The sequence below is a fragment of the Gopherus evgoodei genome, chromosome 10 (genome assembly GCF_007399415.2).
Source record: "Gopherus evgoodei ecotype Sinaloan lineage chromosome 10, rGopEvg1_v1.p, whole genome shotgun sequence".
Lineage (NCBI taxonomy): Eukaryota > Metazoa > Chordata > Testudines > Testudinidae > Gopherus > Gopherus evgoodei.
The window spans coordinates 19946829-19970781 of NC_044331.1; the positions used below are offsets into that span (position 1 = coordinate 19946829).

Consider the following 23953-nt stretch of genomic DNA (forward strand, 5'->3'; position numbering starts at 1 on the left):
CTGTGAGGTAGCAGTGGCAGCCGGGGGCTCAGGTGGTGATTTAAAGGGCTCGGGGCTCCGGCTGCCGCTACTACCCCGGGCTCTTTAAATCATCCCTGGAGCCCTGCTGCCAGAGCCTTGAGGTAGTGGTGGTGGGGCTCAGGCGGCAAGTTAAAGGGCCCAAGGCAGTAGCAGTGGCTGAGCCCCGCCCTTTAAATTGCTGCCTGAGCCCTGCTGCTGCTACCCCAGGGCTCTGGCAGGCTCCGGGGACAACTTAAAGGGCCCGGAATGGCAATGGCTACCGGTGGTCCGGACCCTTTAAATTGTCCCCAGAGCCCTGCTGAGGTGGCAGCGGGGCTCCGGTGGCTATTTTAAGGGCCAGGGCAGTAGCGGATGCCACAGCCCCAGAACCTTTAAATAGCCGCCGGAGCCCCATCGCTGGTGCCCCAGGGCTCCGGCAGCAGGGCTCTATCAGCAATTTAAAGGGCCTCGGGCTCCAGCCACTGCTGGGAGCCCCAGGCCCTTTAAATTCCGGCCAGGGGAAGCCGATCCACCCCAGTACGCCGTACCAGCGTACTTTCACCTCTGTACCTATCCCACTGATGCCATTCAGGAACTTGCCAAGGGAAAAAGTTGGGTATTTGACATCATAGAATCATGGATTGGAAGGGACCTCGAGGGGTCATCCAGTCCAGTCCCCTGTGTCATAGCAGGACTACGTATTATCTAGACCATCCCTGATGGGTGTTTGTCTAACTGCTCTTAAAAATCTCCAATGATGGAGATTTCACAACCTCCCTGGACAATTTATTTCAGTGAGTGCTTAACCACTCTGACAGTTAGGCAGTTTTTCCTTATGTCCAAACTAAACCTCCCTTGCTGCAATTTAAGCCCATTGCTTCTTGCCCTATCCTCAGAGCTTAAGAAAAACAATTTTTCTCCCTCCTCCTTGTAACAACCTTTTACATATTTGAAAACAATTATGTCCCTCTTCAGTCTCCTCTTTTCCAGACTAAACAAACCCAACTTTTTTCTATCTTCACTCAAAGGTCATGTTTTCTAGACCTTTAATAATTTTTGTTGCTCTTCTCCGGACTCTCTCCAATTTGTCCACATCCTTCCTGAAACATGGCGCCCAGAACTGGACACAATACTCCAGCTGAGGCCTAATCAGCACCGAGTAGAGTGGAAGAATTACTGCTCCTGTCTAGCTTGCAACACTCCTGCTTATACATCCCAGAATGATGTTCACTTTTTTTGCAACAGCATTACTCTATTGATTCATATTTAGCTTGTGGTCCACTCTGACACCCAGTACTCCTTCTAGGCAGTCATTTCCCATTTTGTATGTGTGCAACTGATTGTGCTTTCCTAAGTAGAGTACTTAGCATTTGTCCTTATTGAATTTCATACTATTTACTTCAGACCATTTCTCCAGTTTGTCCAGACCATTTTGAATTTTAATCCTATCCTCCAAAGCACTTGCAACCCCTCCCAGCTTGGTATGTCCTCAAACTTTATAAGTGTACTCTCTATACCATTTTCTAGATCATTGATGAAGATATTGAACAGAACCGAACCCAGAACTGATCCCTGTGGGACCCCACTCGTTATGTCCTTCCAGCATGACTGTGAATCACTGATAACTACTCTGTGGGAACAGTTTTCCGGCCAGTTTTGCACCCACCTTATAATAGCGCCATCTAGGTTGCATTTCGCTAGTTTTTTTTATGAGAAGGTCATGCGGGACAGTATCAAAAGCTTTACTAAAATCAAAATATACCATGTCAATCACTTCCCTCATCTATCTAAGAAAAGCTATCAGGTTGGTTTGACACGATTTGTTTTTGACAAATCCATGCTGTTACTTATTACCTTATTATCTTTTAGATGTTTTCAAATTGATTGCTTAATTATTTGCTCCATTATCTTTCTGGGTACAGAAGTTAAGCTGACTGGTCTGTAATTCCCCAGGTTGTCCTTATTTCCCTTTTTATAGATTGGCACTATATTTGCCCTTTTCCAGTCTTCTGGAATCTCTCAGTCTTCCATGACTTTTCAAAGATAATCGCTAATGGCTCAGATCTCTCCTCAGTCAGCTCCTTGAGTATTCTAGGATGCATTTCATCAGGCCCTGGTGACTTGAAGACATCTAATTTGTCCAAGTAATTTTTAACTTGTTCTTTCCCTATTTTAGCCTCTTCTGATCCTACCTCATTTTCATGGGCATTCACTATGTTAAATGTCCAATCACCAGGGCCGGCTCCAGGCCACAGCATGCCAAGCGCGTGCTTGGGGCAGCATGCCGCGGGGGTTGCCGGGAGGGCGGCAGGCAGCTCCAGTGGAGCATCTGCAGGCACGCCTGCAGGAGGTTCACCAGAGCCGCGGGACCAGCGAGCGGCAGAGCGCCCCCCATGGCATGCCGCCGTGCTTGGGGCGGCGAAATTGCTAGAGCCGGCCCTGCCAATCACCACCAACTTTCCCAGCGAAAACCAAAACAAAGAAGTCATTAAGCACCTCTGCTGTTTCTACATTTTCTGTTACTATTTCCCCACCTCATTCAATAATTGACCTACCCTGTCCTTGGTCTTCCTCTTGCTTCTAATGCAGGGGAGGGCAAACTATGGCCCATGGGCTGGATATGGCCTGTCAGGGCTTTCAATCCAGCCTGTGGGATTGCCAGCCCCGTGGTGGAGCGGGGCTAAGGCAGGCTCCCTTCCTCCCCTGGCCCCATGCCACTCCTGGAAGCATCCGGCACCACTTCCCTGCTGTCCCTAGAGGTGGGGCAGAGGGATCTGTGCACTGCTCTCGCCTGCAGGCACAGCCCTACCCCCGCCCCCGCAGCTCCCACTGGCCAGGCATGGGGAACCGCAGCCAATGGGAGCTTTGGGGGTGGTACCCGCAGGCGAGGGCAGTGTGTAGCAGAGCCGCCTGCCTCACCACCAGGGCCGGCTTTAGGCCAATTCAACCAATTCCCCTGAATCAGGCCCTGCCCATAAGAGGGTCCTGCGCCCAAGCCCCAGTATGGCGTACCGGCAAGAGCTGGTGTGCTGTACCGGGTGGCCCAGCTTCCTCGGGGCAATTTAAAGGGCCTGGGGCTCCCAGCAGGGGCTGGAGCCCCAGGCCCTTTAAATTGCCACCAGAACCCCACTGCTGGAGCCCTGGGGGCTCTGGGGGCTATTTAAAAAGTCTGGGGCTCCCGTTGCTTCTACTGCCCTGGCCCTTTAAATAGCTGTTGGAGCCCCACTACTTCCCCACAGCTCCCTCGACTATTTAAAGAACCGGGGTGGTAGAAGCAGGGAAGCCCCGGGCCCTGTAAATAGCCCCCAGAGCCCTGGGGTAGCGGGGGGGGGCTCCAGCTGCCTCTGCCGCCCCGGTCCTTTAAATAGCCCCCAGAGTCCCGCTGTTTCCCCAGGGCTCCAGTGGCTATTTACAGGGCCAGGGCAGTGGAAGCAGGGAAGCCCTGGGCCCTTTAAATAGGCCTCGAGTGCTGGGCTGCTGCTACCCCGGTGGGGAAAGGGGGATGAGGGGGCACTTACCATACAGGGCGGGCTGTACCCCCTGTACCCACACTCCCTGCCCTGCCTGCAGCTACCCCATCTCCAACCAGCCCCACACCCCTTGCCCACAGCCAGCCCCTGCCGCACTCCCTGCCCTGTCTCCAGCCCATCACTGCCACACTCCCCTGCGGCCCTGCCCGAAGCCAGCCAGCCCCACACACACCCCTGCCTGCACCAGCCCTGCAGCCCCTGCCCTGCCTGCAGCCAGCCCACTCCTGCCGCTCCTCCCTGCCTGAAACCAGCCAATCCCGCACTCCTCTGTCTCCAGCCCTGCCATCCCATGCCGTACCCCTCTGTGGCCCTGCCTGAAGCCAGCCACCCCACTGCACACCCCCGTCTCCAGCCAGCCCCACACCCCTTGCCCTGCCTGCAGCCAGACTCTACCTCCAGTCAGCCCCTGCCCTGCCTCCAGCCAGCCCTATGTCCACTGGTGCCATGAAGTTTCTAGGGCAGTAACCCTGCACACCTGCTTCAATGAGGGGGGCAGCGAGCAGCTGGGACCCACACATGTGCATACACTAGGGTGAAAGTGTGCAAGTGTGAAAAATTGGGATGAGGTGGAGGGTAACAGGATCCTATATAAGAAAAAGACCCAAAAATCGGGACTCTCCCTATAAAACTGGGACATCTGGTCACCCTAGCACACCCCCAGGGAGTGGTGAGGACCCACACATGTGAAATGGAGCTCATTTCTAGTTCAGGCCCATCTTCTTACAAAAGAACTTTAGGTAGGGTTAACATACATCTGTATTTTCCCAGACATGTCAGGCTTTTTGGTTCTTAAATTGCCATCCGGGAGGTATTTTTAAAATATGGGAAAATACAGATGTATGGTAACTCTATTGGTACAAAAATACATACTGTGGCACATCCCTTAAATCAGAACTTTTTATAGGGAATTGGTTGCTAAGAAATTAAAGGCTTTTTTTTTAAGTCACGCCTGCCGGGCATCACCGAAAATGTTCGAATTGGGCCCCACATTTCCTAAAGCTGTCCCTGCCCGCCACATCCCCAGGAGCCACTGCTGGACATACTGGCCACTTCTGGGAGCAGCGCGGGGCCATGGCAGGCAGGAAGCCTGCCTTAGCCCCACTGCACGCCATTGCCACCCTGGAGCCACTCAAGTTAAGTGGTGCTGGGCCGGAGCCTGCACCCTGAACCCCTCCTGCACACCGCCTTGCTCTGAGATCCTTCCTGTACACTGCACCCCCTCCCATGCCCCGCACTCCCTCCCGCACCCCAGCACCCTGCCCCAGCCCTACATTCATGGCCTTGCATACAATTGCTCCACCCAGATATGGCCATTGGTTTGGCCACCCCTGTTTTAATGTATTGTTCTGTAGTCTAATGTAATGCTGCTTAATATTACTTTTAACAACAGCACTGGTGATTAATAATGGTAAAATAGTCTACATATTTGTCTTCACTTACAGATCACTATTAAGTATTGTGATGTCCTAAAATTAAAAACTTTCCCCTTTGTGCTTCAAAAAGGAGTCCCAGAAACCTGAAAGACAACACCTGAAGTCTCATCCAAAGCCAAATGAACTACATGATTTAAAAGATTAAACAAACATGTTAGTTTTACTGCCGTCAAAGATTTACCAAATCATTGTTCCATGGGAGGAATAGGCAAGGCTCTCTTCCAACTAAAACAAAAGCATGAAAGCGAAGTTAAGTGAACCCTACAGCTTGGAATTTAAACTCTTTCTTAGATACAGTTAACAAGGACAATTACTTGCTGGCTTGATTATCTAACTCCAAAAGTTGCTACAAGACATTCAGAAGGACAGAGTTAAGGAGTGAATTGAGACAAATTTAATAAGAGCACAGCTGTTACTATCTATTCATGACTGAATTTGAGGATCAGTAAATGTATGCAAAAATACCAACCCCCCTCCACATGACACACAAAGTTCTTTTCTGTTTCATATTATGCAGGCATTGTCTCGGGTTACATACAACAGTGAAGTGTGTTTGTGTGTGTGTGTGAATATACAGTCCACCTCACTCAAATGTTGTAAACATACAGTTCACCTCAAAAGGTGCCTTGTGTAGGGAGACCCTTATAGCTAAAATGTAGGAAAAATCTTGTTCTTTTCATCTCACTTATTGAAGAGGGATATGACAGATTAAATTAAGTATAATCCTTATTTTAAAAAGTGTTCATACTCGTACAGCTTGGGAACACATTTTGTTCAAACTTTGTAGTACTTATTTTCAAGATAAAATAGTTTTTCTAATGTTTAATATGTTTTAATTTAATGTATTGAATATAGGCTCCTTCTGAGGAGCGGTGCCACAGTTTTTGCTGCCCTAGGCAGCAGCGCTATTCCTCTGAGCATTCAGCGGCAGGGGCACTTCGGGCAGGGTCCCGGAGCAAGTGAAGGACCCACTGCCGAATTTCCGCTGAAGACCCAGAGTGGAAGGACCCGCCACCGCTGAATTTCTGCCGAGGGCGGCAAAATGCCGCCCCCCAAATCCTGTCACCCTAGGCGACTGCCTAGTGTCGCCTGTGGAAGCATCAGCCCTGTGCCTTCAGATGGCAAAAGTGACATATTTTCATGAATGTTAACCACTAGGTTAAATAGCTCAATCTTCTCCTACTGAAATCAGTGAGTCTAACTCTCAAAGTCCCAAGATTTTACTTTGAGTTGACTGGGAATTTTGCCTGAGTGAGGACTGGTGAGTATATACTGAGCAAAGTCTTCAGGATTTGGCCAGTCGGGAGTTTTAAAATTGGCTTCAGTACGAATCAGGAGTTGGCTGTGTGTCTGCCACTAAAATTAATGAATTCAGATCCTGTTGCAGATGCAATTTCATTCATAGCTCTTCATGTCTTTCTTCTGTTAAATGTTTTGCTGCATTTTCAATAATTAATTTTGCTATGCAAAAATATTCTGCATTTAAAAACAAAACATTTTAAAAACTCATTGCTAAAGAAGCAAAAATATAACATGGTATTAGGCTTTTATCCTGCAAGTGCCTCCACACAATTATCCCCCCTTTGTGATTCACAAAGGAATTTCCTTATGCTGAGAGAAGTCCTAGGTTTCCAGTTCAGTTGGCTTTGTAGCCCTTTTACACCAGCACAGTTAACATAAAGAGGTCTGCAAGGAGTCCTGAATCCTAACCTGATCCCTCTTCCAAAAGCCCATGAACAACTGTGTTCGAGCCTGACCCCTGCATTTCATGTCCAGAGGTCTTAAATTCCCTCCCTTTGTTCTCCACACACAACTATGATCTTCCATGTCCCATTCTCTATACCACCTGGCCATTCCTGCACCTTCAGATCCTATTACAATCCCAGATTCCCCTCTGTACCACCAGATTCCTGCCCAAGCACCTATGTAAGTATCTCTCTTGATCTACATACACAATTCATTGTATCTCTTACTTCTCCAGCAGGTGCAGGGCCTCAGCTGTTAGAACACTGGCATGTTTCAGACTGCTAGCCACACAAATGCTTACATATGTGTCAGTGCAACAACAGAACATTAAGTCAGCTTTTCATCTGCATAGAAATTTCTGTTCAGAGGTTTACATGCATCTACATTACTTATAGAGTCTGGGTTTTACTTTACACATAACTATGCACAAATGAATTACAGTAACAGTCCCAAAAAGGACCGACTGAAAGACTGGAACAGTCCTACACTCCAATTGAAAGACTGGAGCAGTTATCTTGAGCTCTACAGCAAACACTATATTTTCTCTCCTTTGACAAATTGTGTTCTTGGAACTAAATCAGATAAGTCTGGTGGATGATTGTATCTGTACAATTTCTAGGGTGACCATGTCTGTTGGATAGAGATAAGGGGAAACCACATGAAATGTAAGGGACCATGCTTTATTTTAAGGGAAATTTCAGGGACACACCATTTCCCTTAGCATATCATGTATTTTTCTCTCACACGTACATTTCTACTGCCCTCATCTATGCAATGCAATTATCATAAGCTTCAATTTAATGTTTAAAATGGTACTTATCAGTTTAACACCTTTGTTTTCTGAAATCAATAACACATTTCTATATACACACACACACACAATTGAAGTTTGAGCTTTAAATTAAAGCTCAGTCTTAACAGACTCAATATTTAGCAGGTTTCTTCAATCTGCCCAAGTCTGCTCATGCAGGGAAAATATTTTTTCTACTACTGCATTTGAAGTAGAAATGGACGTAAGTTCTGCAAGTTAAGAAACTGGGAGAACTAGAATTTGAAATAGGAAATGGTCTGATGCTCTAATACAATCAGACTCCTGAAGCATGCACACACACTCCACTCATCTCTCTGTGCATAATATTCCTTGTACAAACAATCCACATCAAGCCTTTTGTCAAGTTTCAACTCTTCAATAACACTTACAAATTTCCTGAAGAAAAGTCAGCATTTTTTCAGAGAAAGTGGCTGAATCAGATTAAGGTGGTTTTGTTCACTGAAATCAAAATACGAAGTACCCCAGTAATATATACCACTGAATGAAATCCATTTCCATTTTTTTCTGCTTTACTATTATGTATTTTTAGATACGATTTACATTTATGACTAAAGAATTTGGCATTGATCCTTTGTTATAATGCATTGATTGAAGAGTAAGTTATGTCAGACTCAGGAAAAAAATGACCAGATTGTTCAAAATTTTAAGACTGTATCATAAAAAATAAGTTTTAAGAACATGATGAAAAAATAAGAAGTATTCAGTCACTGTAAATCTCTCTTCATCATCCCCATCTTCATCATCCTTAAAAATTGCAGCTGGGCAATCCTCACCAAATCTACACAAGTAACTTCCAATAGCTGGAAAACTTTAAGATCCTGTCAACTACAGGTATGTACTTAAACATCTTGTGGGGACATAGCATTGGATAATGGAAATGTTGAGGTAACAAAATGAAATCTCCTGTAGTCCGGAAACTCTTGGCAGATGAGAAAAAGTGATTGTGGCCAATGGGGGGTGGTGGGAAGCAGTGGCCAGTATCTCTCTCAGCCCACGCCGTTTCCTGCCACTCCCATTGGTCTGGGACGGTGAACCGCAGCCAGCAGGAGCCACGATTGGCCGAACCTGCGGAAGCAGCAGGTAAACAAACCGGCCCGGCCCGCCAGGGTGCTTACCCTGGCGAGCTGCGTGCCAAAGGTTGCCAACTCCTGATCTATAGGCTGCTGAGCCTGAATGGAAATTTCCAGAGCTCTGGTAACTTTAAGGCCTCCAGCTTAAAACTGCCTGACCCTGCCAGAAGATGCCATATTTCAAAGCCCCACCCCTTCCCCTGTGACAGTACTCAATGACCATTTGCAATAAAATAAAATAGTGCCCATATGTGGCAAGCATTAGCTGTTTACTTCGTTCATCAATGAACTTTCTCCTTTCCAGAAGTTTTCCAAAATTCTTCCTAGCATTCCTTTATCTCTGTTAGAGGTGGAAAAACAGAGGCCTGGGGTGGAGATAAAATGTGATATTATATATTCAGAAGTAACAGGCAGAGTATCAAACAAGAGACCATATCCATGATTTTTATTTCAGATGTGCAATTCACTGCAGTCTTAGCATGACACAAAAGAATGTTTTTAATTTATGCTTTGTGGTTAGGTTTTGTTAAAAGACTAGGTTTCTTCAGGCTGAGTTCTACACTGAAAACAAGGTTTAAATCAACAGTTACATTGCTTAGTGCTGCTCTGCAGAGGTTTGATTCAGCCTTCTCTTACCCATGCAATAAAAATCAGTGAAATAAGGAAACCAAGAGATGGATTTCCCTTACAATAAGGGACAGGTGGTCACCCTAACAATTTCCCATTATTTTTGTTGATTTAACTGTTTTCTACCAATTTAATTATAGATAAATTAACTCCTATCACCTTTCTGAAGTAAAAGAAGAAATAACAATATTAAAAAAGCTCATCCGTAAATATCTAGACACTCAGATTTTTGCCATATTAGGAGGGAGGGGGAAAAAGTCATCTCAGTAAAAGCTTATATGGTCAGAATAAAAGAAAACATTTGGAAAGAACCTGGTTTTTACTTTGAAACTCATAATCCTATGTGTGGCTTTGTTTTGTTTTGTTTTGTTTTTTTTTTAAAACACATTTTTATTTTTCTCCTCTTTTCCTGAACAAATTATATTAATAGCATGTTCTGAATAACAAAGAAACCTAACTAAAGATGAAACTCAAATATGTTCAACAAAAAGATATTACTTTAAGTGGTTTTAAAAAGTACAGATAAAGTTATTTCTGGAGATACAACAGTTTAATAGTTTACCCCAGTCCTTTCCCTCTCCATTTTACAAAATATTACCAGATTCAACCGAGTGAAGACAAATTAAAGTCAGACAGAATCATATCTTAAACAAACATAAAGTGACCGTTAATCTGACCATAGATTGAAACATTATACACTCACTCTTTCCATTCAGTTGTTTTTGTAAAAACTGACCTTGGTTGATCCCCCTGAATCCAACATACATGCAGTTAAAGGCTGAAATATTGGAGTCAATTTACTGCACTTCCAAAGGATTCACTTTAAGTTAGCTGCTATCTTTTCCAAAAGCATTATTGGTTCATCCACATTTACAGCAGGAGTGAGCAAGATCGATTTATTTCCTGCTGAGTAGTTATCACTCTTAGGGGAAACAAGTATTCTGTCTGAAAGTCAAATGGAACTACAATCTGTCAGCCTCATCATTTCATTGTCCCAAAACAAAAGTTAATCTCCTCCAACGTCACTTTTTATAGAGCTACTTTTTTTGTTTTGTTTTGCCACACTTGCAGCATACTTTCCCAATCCGCCACACTAATAATGTTGTATTCTTTCATTCAAATTGAAAGTAAGTTTTGTTCTTCAAAGATCTATTTCTGCTTTCTGAAGTGTCAATTAGTTGTGTACAGTTTTCCATTAATCCTATTTTTTAGGCTTGAGAAAACTGAAGAACATGATAAAGCTTATAGAAGGATGACTTTGTGGGGTAAATTCATGACTGGCATAGGAAAGAACAACTCCCTTGACTTCAATGGAGTTGTGCCCACTTACGAAAGCAGTGAATTTGAATTACTTTCTACAACTTCTCTTTGCTCCCCTGCAATGCTACTGTAGCTGGTAGTTTTTCTTTCTGAAGAAAGGCCAGTTTCTGACAAAGGTTTTCTTCTTGTCCTTAAATGAGCCGGCATATAGCTCAAAGACCACCTCCTTTCCAGTCATGTGTTTATTTACAAAAGGCCTGGTTTTATAGCCAATTGGCATTCATTTGCTAATTATCCAAGTGACTAGCTTTGTCTTCACTAGAAAAATAATATCATCACTCAATCATCTGAGAAAGATTTTGGAGTTAATGTGTGTTCCCTAGCTCCTTGGGCTACTCTGTCTGTTACCAGTTTAAAAAACCAAACCAAAAACCAATAAATACACTAGAGTGAAAGGAACAGCCCTCCCTTTTGCAAGACCTGAACACTGTCTACACATCTGATTGTTTATTACCTTTCTTGTAGCTATGCAACAAGTGTTAAAAAATTACACTATCCTAATTCTGGGCATAGATGCTTGTAGCACATCTCAAGTCTACACACAACATGACTGCCTGTAGTGCACAGGCATTTGCTTCACTATTTGCATTAATCCTGCTCTCAGCAAGGTTAACCACCACGTTGTCCTCCATGCATCAACCCTCACTGATGTAGTGCTAATGTAGACAGCAAGTGTTGCCTTTGCAGCTACATGTTTGGTCCTCCCTGTGCAATCCCAGAATGGTTTGGCAGCTGTCTACAATGTAGGAGATATAATCTCCCAACATCCCAAAAGAAATATGACCAAAACTAAAGGAATAAACAGTCTCCTAGAAAATCTTCACAATCAGGAGTGATCAGCTCATAAGAAAGTTGAGGCCTGTGTCTCCATAGACCTGTGCCATCACTTGGCTTCCTTCTTGCCTACACCATCAGCTTAATTACTTTGAAAGTACTGTTGAATTTCAAAAATGATTAGTGTCAGGAAAGGAAAAAAAAGCTACCATTAATGGACAGATGATCAATGGCAAAACTCTCTCTCTCCCGGATTACTTTCCTAGTTCACAGGCAAAGCAGTGACTACATAAGTAAACATAATGTTACTTTGAGTTACTGTAGTTTTAAACAAAGAAAATACCATCCAAAGGATGATGGCCTTGCCTCCCATGCTCAAAAATGGATTGCTAGAAAAGCCATTGGTAAAAAGCTGCACTGAATACAAATGCTTATCTCTAGAAAAATAGCCAAACATTTGGCAATGTTACAGATTGGGTTCAAACCCCTTAAAATGGATGAGTTTAACAAACACCATTCATTTAGGTTAAAAGAAAGAAAAAAACAGCAGGCTCCAAGACAAATGAACACCCATGGCCACTCAGGAACTCTAATGATTCAGGCAGAGAGGTTCTCCCTGAGTTAAGTTTCCACTAGTGGTGTATGTTTAGGTGGGTGGGACAGACAGTACCAGGAGAGAGAAGGAAGAGAGTCAGAAGCAGACACAGTCTGCAAGAACAGTAATGTGGCCCTGAAATAAAAGCAGAGAAAAAGATTTCTGTAGGGCAGAGTGTTGTTTGTAAAGATAGACTTGGAACAGCGAACAAAAGAGCAGTCTCCTGCTATTTGGACATTCCTACTGTGTTCAGAGAAACAGGAATTTGTACATTCTTTGTTTATAAACAAGACTGCACCAAAAAAGAGGTGGGCTCCACCATCAATTTCTGCCCCTCACCATAGTACCTGCAGAGACCCGAACTTTGACTAACCACTCAAGTCAAAAGTGATAACAGTAAAGAGATGCCAATAATTATTTGGGTAGGTCTAGACAGATATGTAGGTGCTTGGGGACAGGGATCTGGAGGTATAGAGGGGAATCTGGGAATCTTATAGAACCTGCAGGTGCAGGAGAGGCCAAGAGATGCAGAGGTTGGGAAATGGGTCATAAAAGAGGATTGTAATTTGTGTAGAAAACAGAGGTAGGGTAAGACCTGTCTATAGACATGAAACACAGAGGTCAGGCAGGACCACAGTTATTCAATGGCTGTTAGAAGAGAGATCAAGTTAAGAGTGTGGATTCCTGCTGGCCCTCTTACAATGGCTCTACTGATCTAAAGGGGCCATAAAGCTAGCTGAACTGGTAACCTAGGAATTTTCTCAGCATAGGGAGATTCCTGTATTAATCAAAGGGTGGACCATTGTGTGGGGTCAATTGCTGGGTAAAAGCCTGACACTGTATGTTTATTTTGCTTCTTCAGCAATGAGTTTATTTTAAATTCTGTTTAAATGCAAAACATGTTTGGATAGCAGAATGAGCTGTTGAAAATGCAGCAAAACATTTGACACAGAAGAAAAAGACATGAAGGGCTATGAATAAAGTTATGTCTACAACAGGATTTGAACTCACTGCTTTTACTAGCAGACACTGAGCCAGTTCCTGATCCTATTGAAGCCAATGTTAAACCTCCTGGTTGGCAAGGTGGAGATGCCCGCGTGAAGTAAAGGGGTTGGAATGGCTTTAGGCCACACTTATTCTTGGTCCCTTGTGCAAGCAGCAGGTCAGAGCCTGGTGGTGAAGAGGCTGGGGGCCAAGTGACCAGTATAAAGATATCAGCCTCTGAGTATTGTGCACAACATAATAAATAACATAGTTTCAACAACACTGTTATTGGTATTTATAGTATACAACTGACGTATCAGTATAGAACATATTGATGTTCACATTTCTGATTACAAATTAATAGCTTTATTTATCAAACCTTGTACTAGAAGCAAATTCTTCTGTGATGGGTGGCACTTACTTCTTGAGCATCTCCTTGTGGCTGGGTGCTGTACTTCAGTCCTTTCCCCACTCCTGGGGTCCCCTGTAGATTGCTAACCAACTTTGGTGAGTTCTTCAGTGGTTTGGCTCTCCAGTCAAATCACAAAGTTCCCAGGCACGCCTTCTGGGACATTAAAAAGAGTCCAATAAATGGACAGAATATTTGCCCTCGCTAGGGTCTTCAGCTCCAGTTCTGGGCCCTTTAAATTCAGCCCTTTGGTTGGGTTCCCAACTAAGCCCTGTCCCCTCCCTGGGGTTTATGACACTTCACCTGGGGGTGGCACTGGAACCCAGACCCTCCCACTACTCCAGATACCAAACTAAGGGCCCTGTAGTCAGTAGCCATGTACTTCTTACTCCAGTTCATTGTTACTCCTTTCCCGGGCCTCTCCCTACCAGACCACTTACCTCCAGATCTATATCAGTGCCAGGATCATCAGGTTCTTCTCTACCTCTAGACCATAGAGGAGCCCCTTTCCTCTCTCCTCTGGTCCCAGAAGAAACTGATCTGCTGACCTTTCTGCAGCTCCTTTTATCTGAGCCTGCTCGGCTCTGATTGGCTGCTTCTGTGTGGTCTCTCTAGGCAGGGCTGGGCTAGAGCACCCACTTTTGCTGCTCCTTTCCTATCACTTCGCTGCTTCCTGGGCAGGGGAAGTGGAACTGTGGGGCATCCTGTAGGGCGCTGCAAAGGACAGGTGCACCCCACCACAATTTCCCACATAAACCATTGAAACTGATTAGACCTTTACCAAAGGGAAGAAGCTCAGACCCCTTATTCCTTTAAGGAGAGTCAGGAAAGAGGTGCATATAGCCTTCCCCCAAAGTACCAGAACATGAGGATATCACTGTGCCTGATCATATAAACAGGAATGTGAAATAGAATGTAAACAATGCTGCCTTTATTGCCACAAATACTAGAAAAAAAAAAGAAACAAGCTAGATGCAACATTCAAGAAATCTGACATGATGTTAGACTTCAGTACTGTACACTCTAGTCATCTCAAACAGAACTCTGATATATGCAAATCTCTCAAGCCCTCTGGGCTGCTTAAAATTCCACACTTAAAATACAATATAGGCTTTATACATTATTATCCCTTATGTTAAACCTACTTGTATGCAGATTGTGTTGTAAAGTGGGCTTGCCTATAAGTAACTGGTTATATATAGCAACAAAAAATATTTTAGTTTTATGTTGTGCTCTTTATAATCAAAATCTTCCAACCACATTACAAATATGTGAAATATTAATGAGCATGCTCACCCAGAACTGCCATTTTCCTATCCACATAGTCGTTAACCTTACAGCTGATCAGATAACAAGGAATAAATTGCATAGATGTTTGCAAGATTGAGACATAAACTAGAACCACACTGCTGACTATGAGATTGCATGGTTATCTTTTGGAAGTGCTGGCAACAGGTGCATATTAATTTAACAACAGTATTATGGAGTTTTAATCTATGTGGGCTTGCAGTACAAGGCCCCGATTGTGCAAAGACTTTAGTGCATGACCAGTGCCTAAAGTTAAGCATGTATTTGAAGGATTAAGGCCCAACATATAAAGCAGCACAACTAGAGTAACTGTATTTAGAACTACAGCAATAAAACAACATTGCCCTTCTATAGCATCTTTCATATCTGGATTTCAAAGCACTTTACAAACATGAAGCCTCACAATATTTCTGTGAGTTAGGGAAGGATTATTATTTCAATTTTACAGACTGAAAAACTAAGGCATGGAGAGATTAATGCATTTACTGAGGGAACAATGTGGATGTGGAAACAGAACTAAGAAATTTCTGAAAGTTAAACGTACCATAAAACGTACATAAAACGGAACATGCCTAGTGCAACAGGCAAACCAGTGGGCCAAATGCTAACCACCAGATACTTTTGAACAGACCCCAAAATCTTATTTACTTATCATCATTATCATTGGATTTGGTTCCCCCGCCTCGCCCCAGTCTGGACCTTGACTATACCTTAACCAAGAAACTGGGACCTTGACAAAAAATAATTGACTACCCTGACCCCGTGTATGACTATAAATCAGGGTTGCACAAGTATGCAGTTAAACATGCACACATACCCACAATGCATGTGAGGGGGGGGGGGCATCAGGAGTTTCAGATTTGGGGCTGTAGGGACTAGTTACCCTAAACAGAGCCTGTGACACATAACAGGAGCACACCGTGGAAAACAGCAGCACAATAGGCTAGAAAAGCAACCACTGGCCAGAATGGAAAAGCTGTAAGTTTCTCACTACAGCCCCCCAGGACAGGCGCCTGCGCGGGCTAGCGCTCCCGTACTGCGGGAGGTCCAAGCTGTCCCCCTTTGCAGCCCGCCGGGCGGGTGTGGCGAGCAGGCAGCCCGCCCAGGGCACGCGATATGGTTCTGACCCTAGGCACGAGCCAGCAGCAGGCTGACAGTGGCGCATGACAGAGGCCCAGCGGGAGAACCCCCGGGTGTAGCTAGCGCGCGCGGGAGGGGGGGGGTGGTACCAAGCGGGGCTTGGCCCCGCTGCAGAGCAGAGGCGACGGCTGCAGCCCGCGCAGGCTCCGAGCCCCGAGCGAGGAATGCGAACAACGCGCCCGGCCAGCCCCGGTTCAGCGAAGCTCTACGGCTATGGGTGCCGGCGCACGCGCACTGCGTGACCGGCGAGTCAGCAGCAAGCCTGGTTGTCTCGAAAGCAGTGTGGGGAGAGAGATGCAGCTCCCCAGAGCAAAGGGGTGACCGCCCGACGCCGGCTTTCCCGGGGGAGGCGCGGTTCCTCCCTACGCGGGGGTTGCATGCTCCTGTGGGGAAGCCCAGCTCCTCGTTGGGGTTGTCGTGCTAAGCTGACTTTGCCCGGCCCCGGAGCCGGGGGCAGAGTGCAGGCATTTCTGGCGAGCTGTTATCACTTACAAGGGACTTCAGCGAATGACCGGAGCCAACCTCCGAAGGATCGGAAGTGCATGGGGGCAACCGTGGTATTAGCCATACAAAGGTACCGTTCAATTTCTGTATATTAGCTTCCTCCCCTGTAGATTTCAGCAATATAAACCCGAGAGCCTTGAGCGTTTTGCATAAACAGCGTTTTGCATAATCTTAAAAATGACAGTGTAACAATGTGTTACAGTCTGTTCTGGCTTTCGATTCGGTCAGTATCAAACACGTCTTTGCTACTGTAGTCACGGCTCTGTGTTCAGCTGCCTAGCGAGTAGGCCTGTGGGCATGAAAGTGGCTGGTTAAAATAGATTATTTTTATGCCCTGTTAGCTGTTTGGCATCCTGGAGGTGGGCTGTCCAGCCTAAGGATTAGTCCAGCTGTCTTGCAAGAGGGCTGGCTTGCTTTAGTAGGATTACCTGGCATAACCTCGCCCCCGTGCATTTTAAACTTGAATTTGTATCCACTGATGAACTGAATGTGTAACTCTGATTTCCTCAGGCTTGGAGGAAGTGTCCTGAATGGACGATGAAATGAAGCATTTCTACCTGCAAGGGGAAGTTGCATGAGAAGAATTTGCTGTAACTAAGCAGCAGCACCCCGCTGGGCTCCTGGCTCCAGCTACTATGGCCCAATCCAGGGTCTGGAATAGCATCAAATCCATGCTGAGAAAGAACGATGACTCCTTGTTCTTGAACGACTCCAGTGCCTTTGATTTTTCAGATGAAGTGGGGGAGGAGGACTTTCCTCGATTTAACAAGTTGCGAGTTGTGGTTTCTGATGACACTTCGGATGCAGCTCCGGACAGACCTGTCAATGGGGCTCACCTAGGTCTGCAGTCCGATGACGACTCCTTGCTGGACCGGGATATTGCTCTGCGGAGCACACAGACTAGCTCCTCTAGGACGGACCCTTGTAGCAACTGCAGTAAACAGAGGGAACTATCAAAACAGAGGAAGGTGAAAAAACAGCTGGCCCTGGCTGCCGTTCTCTATCTCTTCTTTATGATTGGAGAGCTCATAGGTGAGTTGGGCTTGTTTTCTTACTCCCTCAAGGGTTAATGGAAAAATGCCTCCGTGCTTTTTAGGACATTATTTTATTACACAGTTGTCCTTTAATTATTTGCTAAAGGAGACAGTATATCAGTTACTGAGATGCACAGATTTCAGCAAGTCCACAGAGTGTCCACAGTAAAGTCAGCATGCAATTAGAATCTAAGGAAAGAAAGGTTTAAGGGACACTGCCAACATTAACTCTTCTCTGGCTGATGTTTATAAGGGTCTTATCAACAAGGAAGAAACTATATGAAATTAACAATTAAATTGTCCATATCCTGTTAAATGGGGAAAAATACAGATACCCCACCTCTCCCCTCAACTTGTTTCAATTGTTGCCATCTTTTTACTTGTAATTATAGTAGGTGCAAGATTTCCAGAAAGAAATGTAATTTTTTCAGGTTAATGGTTCTCTTTAATAGCAGAATACCAGTGTCTGTATAAGATTTTAGGGCCTTCAAACCTTGTTATTTATGTTCTTAGTCCCCAAATACAGGAATATAATTTAGTTCTACCATTGAAAGGGGGAAAACCCCTCATGAAACTGAGTTTTAGATAAAGATCAATCACTTACAGCTTCCTGTTTTGCTTCTCCCTGCTGGACTAACCCAGTATCTACACTAGTCTAGCTATTTCTGTATCTTAAACCAGGGCTTCTCAACAAAAATTTTGATGGCCTCAGTACGCGGCCACCAACTCTTCCTGGTGGCCGCGCTATTTTTCCTAAAATAATTAACTTTAGGAAAAACAAATAAATATGCACATACACATCTCAATCATTGTAATTTATTTATGTAGGTTTTTTTCAGACTCGTTAACAAAAATAATTTACAGTTGCCTATTCTTTACTGGGCCTAAACAGAATAGAAACACAAATAAGGTGATTTGCATGTTCTTGTCTTGTTGTTGTTGTTTCTTTTGCTTTTTTTGGTTGCACTTTTTTTTCTTCTAAGACTTGCTAGCTCGTAAATCTTCTGCTGTGTAAAGTGATATTTGTATGTTTGTTAATATCACTTTTCACAGCAGACTTACTCAGCCTCCAAGCTCTGGGACAAATTAAGCCCTGGATGGGGAGGTAGGCAGGGAAGCAGCAAGGCCCAGGGATGATGGCGAGGCTGGTGAGCCTGGGGCCGGAGCCTGCAACCAGAGCCTGCCACCAGTTAGAAACACATACCTCACCACATGGATGGGGCCCGCAGCCCTGTGGCCAAAGCTTGCCTCCTCAATCCCAGGGCAAGTGGGAAATTCACCAGCTGCCTGCACCTCTAGCATTTGTGTCTCTGGAGGGGGCCTTGGGAGAGGGATCACTGCTTTGCATGCCTCCCCTTATCCCCGCAGCCTAGGAAGCTGTGGCCACAAGAAAAGGCCCTGGTGGCCAAATGCGGCCACATTTGAGAAACACTGTCATAATAAGCAACATGAAAGTGTCTATTGTATATTGTTAAAAGCAACAAATGATTCTGAGTTGCTCTGATCATATGATTTACTGAAAATTTCAGTATATTGTTAATAGTTTAGAGAAGCCATGTTGATTTTTCCACTACAAAATTACTCCTGTTATGGATTAATTCAAAACAGTAACAAACTCATTTTCCAAGTTCAATTTTTATTTATCTCTGACAAGCTTTTTTGTTATCAAAGCATGTTCTCTTACAGTTCAGGTTCAAGAGAAACCAAAACAGCATGATACAGCAATCCAGGGATGAAAGTAATTTGCAGGATTTAGCAGTATTGCTGGAGTCCTGAAGGGGGCGTGGCATCATCTGGAAGAGGCGTGGCCTCTGAAGATTTAAAGGCCCTGGGGAACCATCTGTAGTGGGAGAGCCATAGCCTTTAAATCAACCAGGGACTCCCAGCTTCAGAGGTGGCTGGGAGCCCCCTGGGGCTCAGGGGCAAATTAAAGGGCCTGGGGCTCTGGCCACCAGGGGGAACCCTGAGCTTTGCGGGGCTAGGGCAGGTATTTAAAGGGCCCAGAGCACCTGCCGCTGAGGGAAGCTTGAGCCCTTTAAATCCTGTCCCCAGCCGGGCCGCCAGAGCCGTGGCTGGGATTCAAAGAGCTTTGGGCTTCCCGCAGCCACGGGGAGCTCTGAGCCCTTTAAATCCCTGATGTGGCCAGGATTTAAAGGGCTCTGGGCTGCCTGCAGCCACGGGGAGCTTTGAACCCTTTAAATCCCCACCCCAGCCGGAGCCACAGCCAAGATTCAAAGGACCCTTTCAATCATCGCCGTGGGAGTCGATGCGGTCCAGCACGGCGTACTGGCTCTTGCCAGTACGCCGTACTGGACCACACCGGCTTACTTTCACCTCTGCAGCAATCTGTAAATCTAGAGACACATATGGCTGTATATTACAGTGGAGCAGCAGCTCCAGTATAGTTAAGGTTAAGGCCAGCTTTCTGTTTAAAGCTCGACTATTCTAAGTGCTCTAATATCTGGACAGTTACTTGGATTCACTTACAGTGAAAAGACACAGTGCAAGTAAGAGACAGGTGCTGCCTGCACCTGCCCTGTGCTCAAACACTGAGCATGTTCCCCCAACAGAATACCACACAATTCTATACTGAAATGATGCAGACTGAAACCTCAAGGTACACATGCACCGCCTTCCGTTGCTAATATGCATGGGGTGATTCAGACCCAGATCTCTGCATATCACAGTCCCAGCTCCATGACACTCCTCAAACTAATCACCAGATCTCCTCATATCACAAACACACCTCTAGCAACCTGCTTCACCTTCTGCCTCCACCATTCACTGCAGCTACACCTATAACTCTGAAAGAAACTAGAATGCATGCAGATAATTCCCAGTGGCTATTGCCAGCTCCAGGCAGAGTTAAGGTTGTGTGGGCATCTACTTTAAATCTGTATTTCCTGGTTTTCAGAAGTCTGAGTTTTGCTGAACTTGAGATTCTGGAAGGGCACAAGCTATCATTAGGCATCTTTAACTCTGCATTAATGACTTTTTTTTTTGACATTTATTCTTGGATACCTTATTGGGATATAACCATGAAAGAAACTAAAGTGGAGAGTTACATGACAGTAGACACAAAGCTGTTAAAAACGACATCACCAATATTTAATTATTAAGAGGCATAGTATTTACCTTCTAATTACTATTCACTTTTCATTTAAATAGCACAATGTACTACCATGTCTTTTGGAGTTATTCATGCCATTTAAGTGCCCACTTGGTGCCACTTAAACTCTTGAAGAACACAAAGTATTTCTGCCATCCACTTCCCCTTGACTTGTTCTATTGCCACTTTGTTTTCAAAAGTGGAGAATGTTATGATGCCAGTGCATCAGTGTATCTATCAGTCATTAGACTTTCAGATGCACTGAACTGGGTTTTTACTTGTGACCACACAACTTCTTGAAATTACAATATTTACAAAGTAGTATTTACAATATACAACTGTAAATCTGGACACATGAATTAGTTGTAATTTAAATTAACTAGTAAAAGGGAATGTTAAACGCCTTTGAAAGTACAGGAACTGATGGCTCAAGGGACAGATAATAAATAGTATAGATCAGTGGTTCTCAAACTTTTGTACTGGTGACCCCTTTCACATAGCAAGCCTCTGAGTGCGACCTCCCCCTTAAAAGTGTTTTTAATTTATAACACCATTGTAAATGCTGGAGGCAAAGTGAGGTTTGGGGTGGAGGCTGACAGCTCGTGACCCCCCTATGTAATAATCTTGAGACTCCCTGAAGGGTTCTGACTCCCAGCGTGAGAACCCTGGTATAGAGGACTTGCTGCCACTTGTTCACCATTCAAATTCATTTCAGTACTGACAAAGTCTGCTGGCTGTTCAGTGGCCTCTGTGAAATGAATTAGTAGTCTCAGGAGAGTCATTCACATCACTAAACCCGCTTCCCTCTCATCCTGGGAGGTGGTCTCCCAGGGGAGTTTGTGTTACATTGGGGAGCCAGAAGTTAGTACAAGATGGGCAGTGGCAGTGCCTGAACTATGGATAAATAAAGGGCTTCATTCCTGACAATCTGACCTGTCAAGAGTACTAAATTCATTATTTAAAAAAAAAAAAAAAAAAAAAAAAGTTGGAAGTTGCTGTGCCATTTTTTCTGTCAGCAGCATAGCCATGACTTTCAGGAGCACTTTATCTGTATCCATAACTTTTAGCTAAAACAGAGGTCCCGAAAGTGTAGGGTGTGCCCCCGTAAAGTTGTGCTGAGGAACATAGGGAGGGTGCAGCAGGGCTGGGCCAGCACCCATGGGGGGGTGGAAAGGGAACACAACCCAGCTCCTCCCCACCCGCTGCTCTGCTCCAGTCCTGCCCCTAGCCACATCCCTGGCTCCCAGCCCTGCACCTGGCCCGGTCCCCAGGCTCAGTGTAGGTCCGCACCCAGCCCCTGCCCCAGTCTCTGCACCTGGCTGTGGCTCTGTTCCCAGCCCGGGGCAAGACTAAGGGGAAGGACGAGGGTGGGAGTGGAGTTGCAAATGGCCATGGGCCCGGCTGCTGGCCCCCACCACAGCCCAGCTGCAGCTCTGCTTCTGCCCTCTCCCCCAGCATCAGACCCTGGCTCGGACCCCACTCCCGGGCTGAGACCTACCCACCAATGCAGCCCTAGCCTTGGCCCCCTTACCCATGTCTGTGTCAACCACCCATGGCCCCCAATCTGGGCCCTGGCTCTGGGGGTGGCAAGGGAGGCAGACGGGTCAGGGGGTGCAACCCTCAAAAGTTTGGGGATCATTGAGCTAAAAATAACATTTTAAAAACAGGAAGATGAATTTTTTTTTATTTAGCTTTTTAAAAATAAGTGTAGAAGAAGGTGGTGGTGAAGCAGCTTCATTTCATGCAGTGGAAATTGTAATTGATGTGCCTTAACAACTACCTTTTGTTGACCTTCTACCTTTGAATAATGACTTTATCTGCACTACACCTGTGGTGTATTTGACAACGCCATTGTTCAAACCAAAAAATATATATAGTTTACTAAGCCTCTCAGGGAAGAGCTAGGAGAAAGTCCATTTGTCAGACATACCCTAGGTAATTGACATTTGTTATCTACTCCACTTACTTTAATTAGAGGCCGTATCTCAGGAGCACATGGTAATGGCAAGCAGTGACCTTGCCCTCTAGATTCTGCTTCAGTGGTTAGTCATTGATAAGACTGCCACAATCCATGAACTAATTATGGATGAGGCTCTTAACTCTGAACATATTACAGAGACCTGGTTGAATGACAACTTGCCCTGTCAGCTGGTTCTTCTTTTTCTGACTGTGTTTGTGGTTCAGCCTGATCGAAAGGTGAACTTGGCAGAGTCTGACCTCAGGTGTAGAAAATGCCTTATCACAAGGACGGATTGATGCCCTATGAGACTCTCAGGATAAAATGAATTTGGGAATTTTGGCTGTGTACCAATCTCACTATTCAATGGAATTCCTGGCTGAGCTTGTTGAGCCTGCTACTAGAGACACTGAAATTTCTTCATGGGGGCGATTTCAGTATCATTCACCATGCCTCTTGTGGATTTGTTTGAGACTTCCTGTCTGCTGAGTGGTGTCTGACTCAGCTTATGCTCATGTGTACGCCACACACCTGATTTAGAGACAGAACTGGAAATAAGGTGTAGTTTTATTTTAAATTCACCCTAATGATGATCAGATCATCATTGCTTTTTGCTTGAGAGCAGCACTTTTCTAAGCTCTGTCAAGGTGGTGGATCTTTCCAACTAAGGTATTTATATGCCCCCCATCTTTATTGTAGCTGAGTACCTCACAATCTTTTGATTTATTTATCCTCACCTCCCTTCTGGTAAGTATTATCCCCATTTTGTAGATGGTGCACTGAGGCATAGAGACACTAAGTGACTTTCCAAAGACCCCAGAAGTCTGTGGTAGAGTAGGGAATTGAACCTGGGTCTCTCAAGTTCCAGGCTAGCCCCCTGAACAATGGACTTAACTACCCTAACCCAAACTTCCTCTCCTGATCTGTTTCTGTGGCCCATCCTCTGGGCCGCAAGTTTCAGAACATTCTGAGGAAATTTAGTACTCAGTCATCTGGGGAGCTTTGCATTTGATCCTACAGGATATAATAACAGTCTGTTTTCTGTGATCTTTGACACACTGGGACTGTGATCAGATATGCCTTTGCAGCACCCCCTTGTGGCCAGTCAGGGCACAACTCACCCAGCTGCATGTCTCTGTAGGTAGCTTGGCTCTTTTCAAGGGTTGATGTAGCAGTGCTTTAGCCATCTTGCCAAGGCACACATCAGTCCTTTGGACTTTAACATCCCCCAAGTCAGGAAAAACCACAACTCAAAACCAGGCTCATCCAGTGAGCTTTCAGCAGGACTTCACCATATGTTTAGAGCTCATCTTCAAACAGTATTTCACCCAATCTCCAAAGGTCTGGTTGTTCCTTCTGCCAGGAGGCTCAACAAACTAGCAAGCTATGTCTACAATACAGCTTATGTTAGCATAATTTATGTGGCTTGGGGTGGGGTTTGAATAAATCACCCTCCTGAGCGACATAAGTTACACCAACATAAGTGCTGATGTGGACGGTGCTGTCAGCGGGAGAGCTTCTCCCACCGACATAGCTTCTGCCGCTTGTGGGATCTGAAGTAGTTAAGCCAACAGGAGAGCT

General features: G+C 45.1%; 1 protein-coding gene across 2 annotated transcripts in view; it reads left to right on the top strand.

The window, feature by feature from the left end:
• The first annotated feature begins 14268 nt into the window (after positions 1-14268).
• SLC30A4 (solute carrier family 30 member 4) overlaps positions 14269-23953 on the top strand; it is a 33721-nt gene continuing 24036 nt past the window's right edge. The window contains exons 1-2 of one of the 2 annotated variants that reach the window (XM_030577876.1): positions 14269-16342; positions 16783-17304. In XM_030577876.1, the coding sequence (XP_030433736.1) occupies positions 16908-17304 (397 nt within the window). In that variant the 5' untranslated portion in view covers positions 14269-16342; positions 16783-16907. The remainder of the gene's footprint in view (positions 16343-16782; positions 17305-23953) is intronic. The other variant, XM_030577875.1, reaches the window with a different exon arrangement.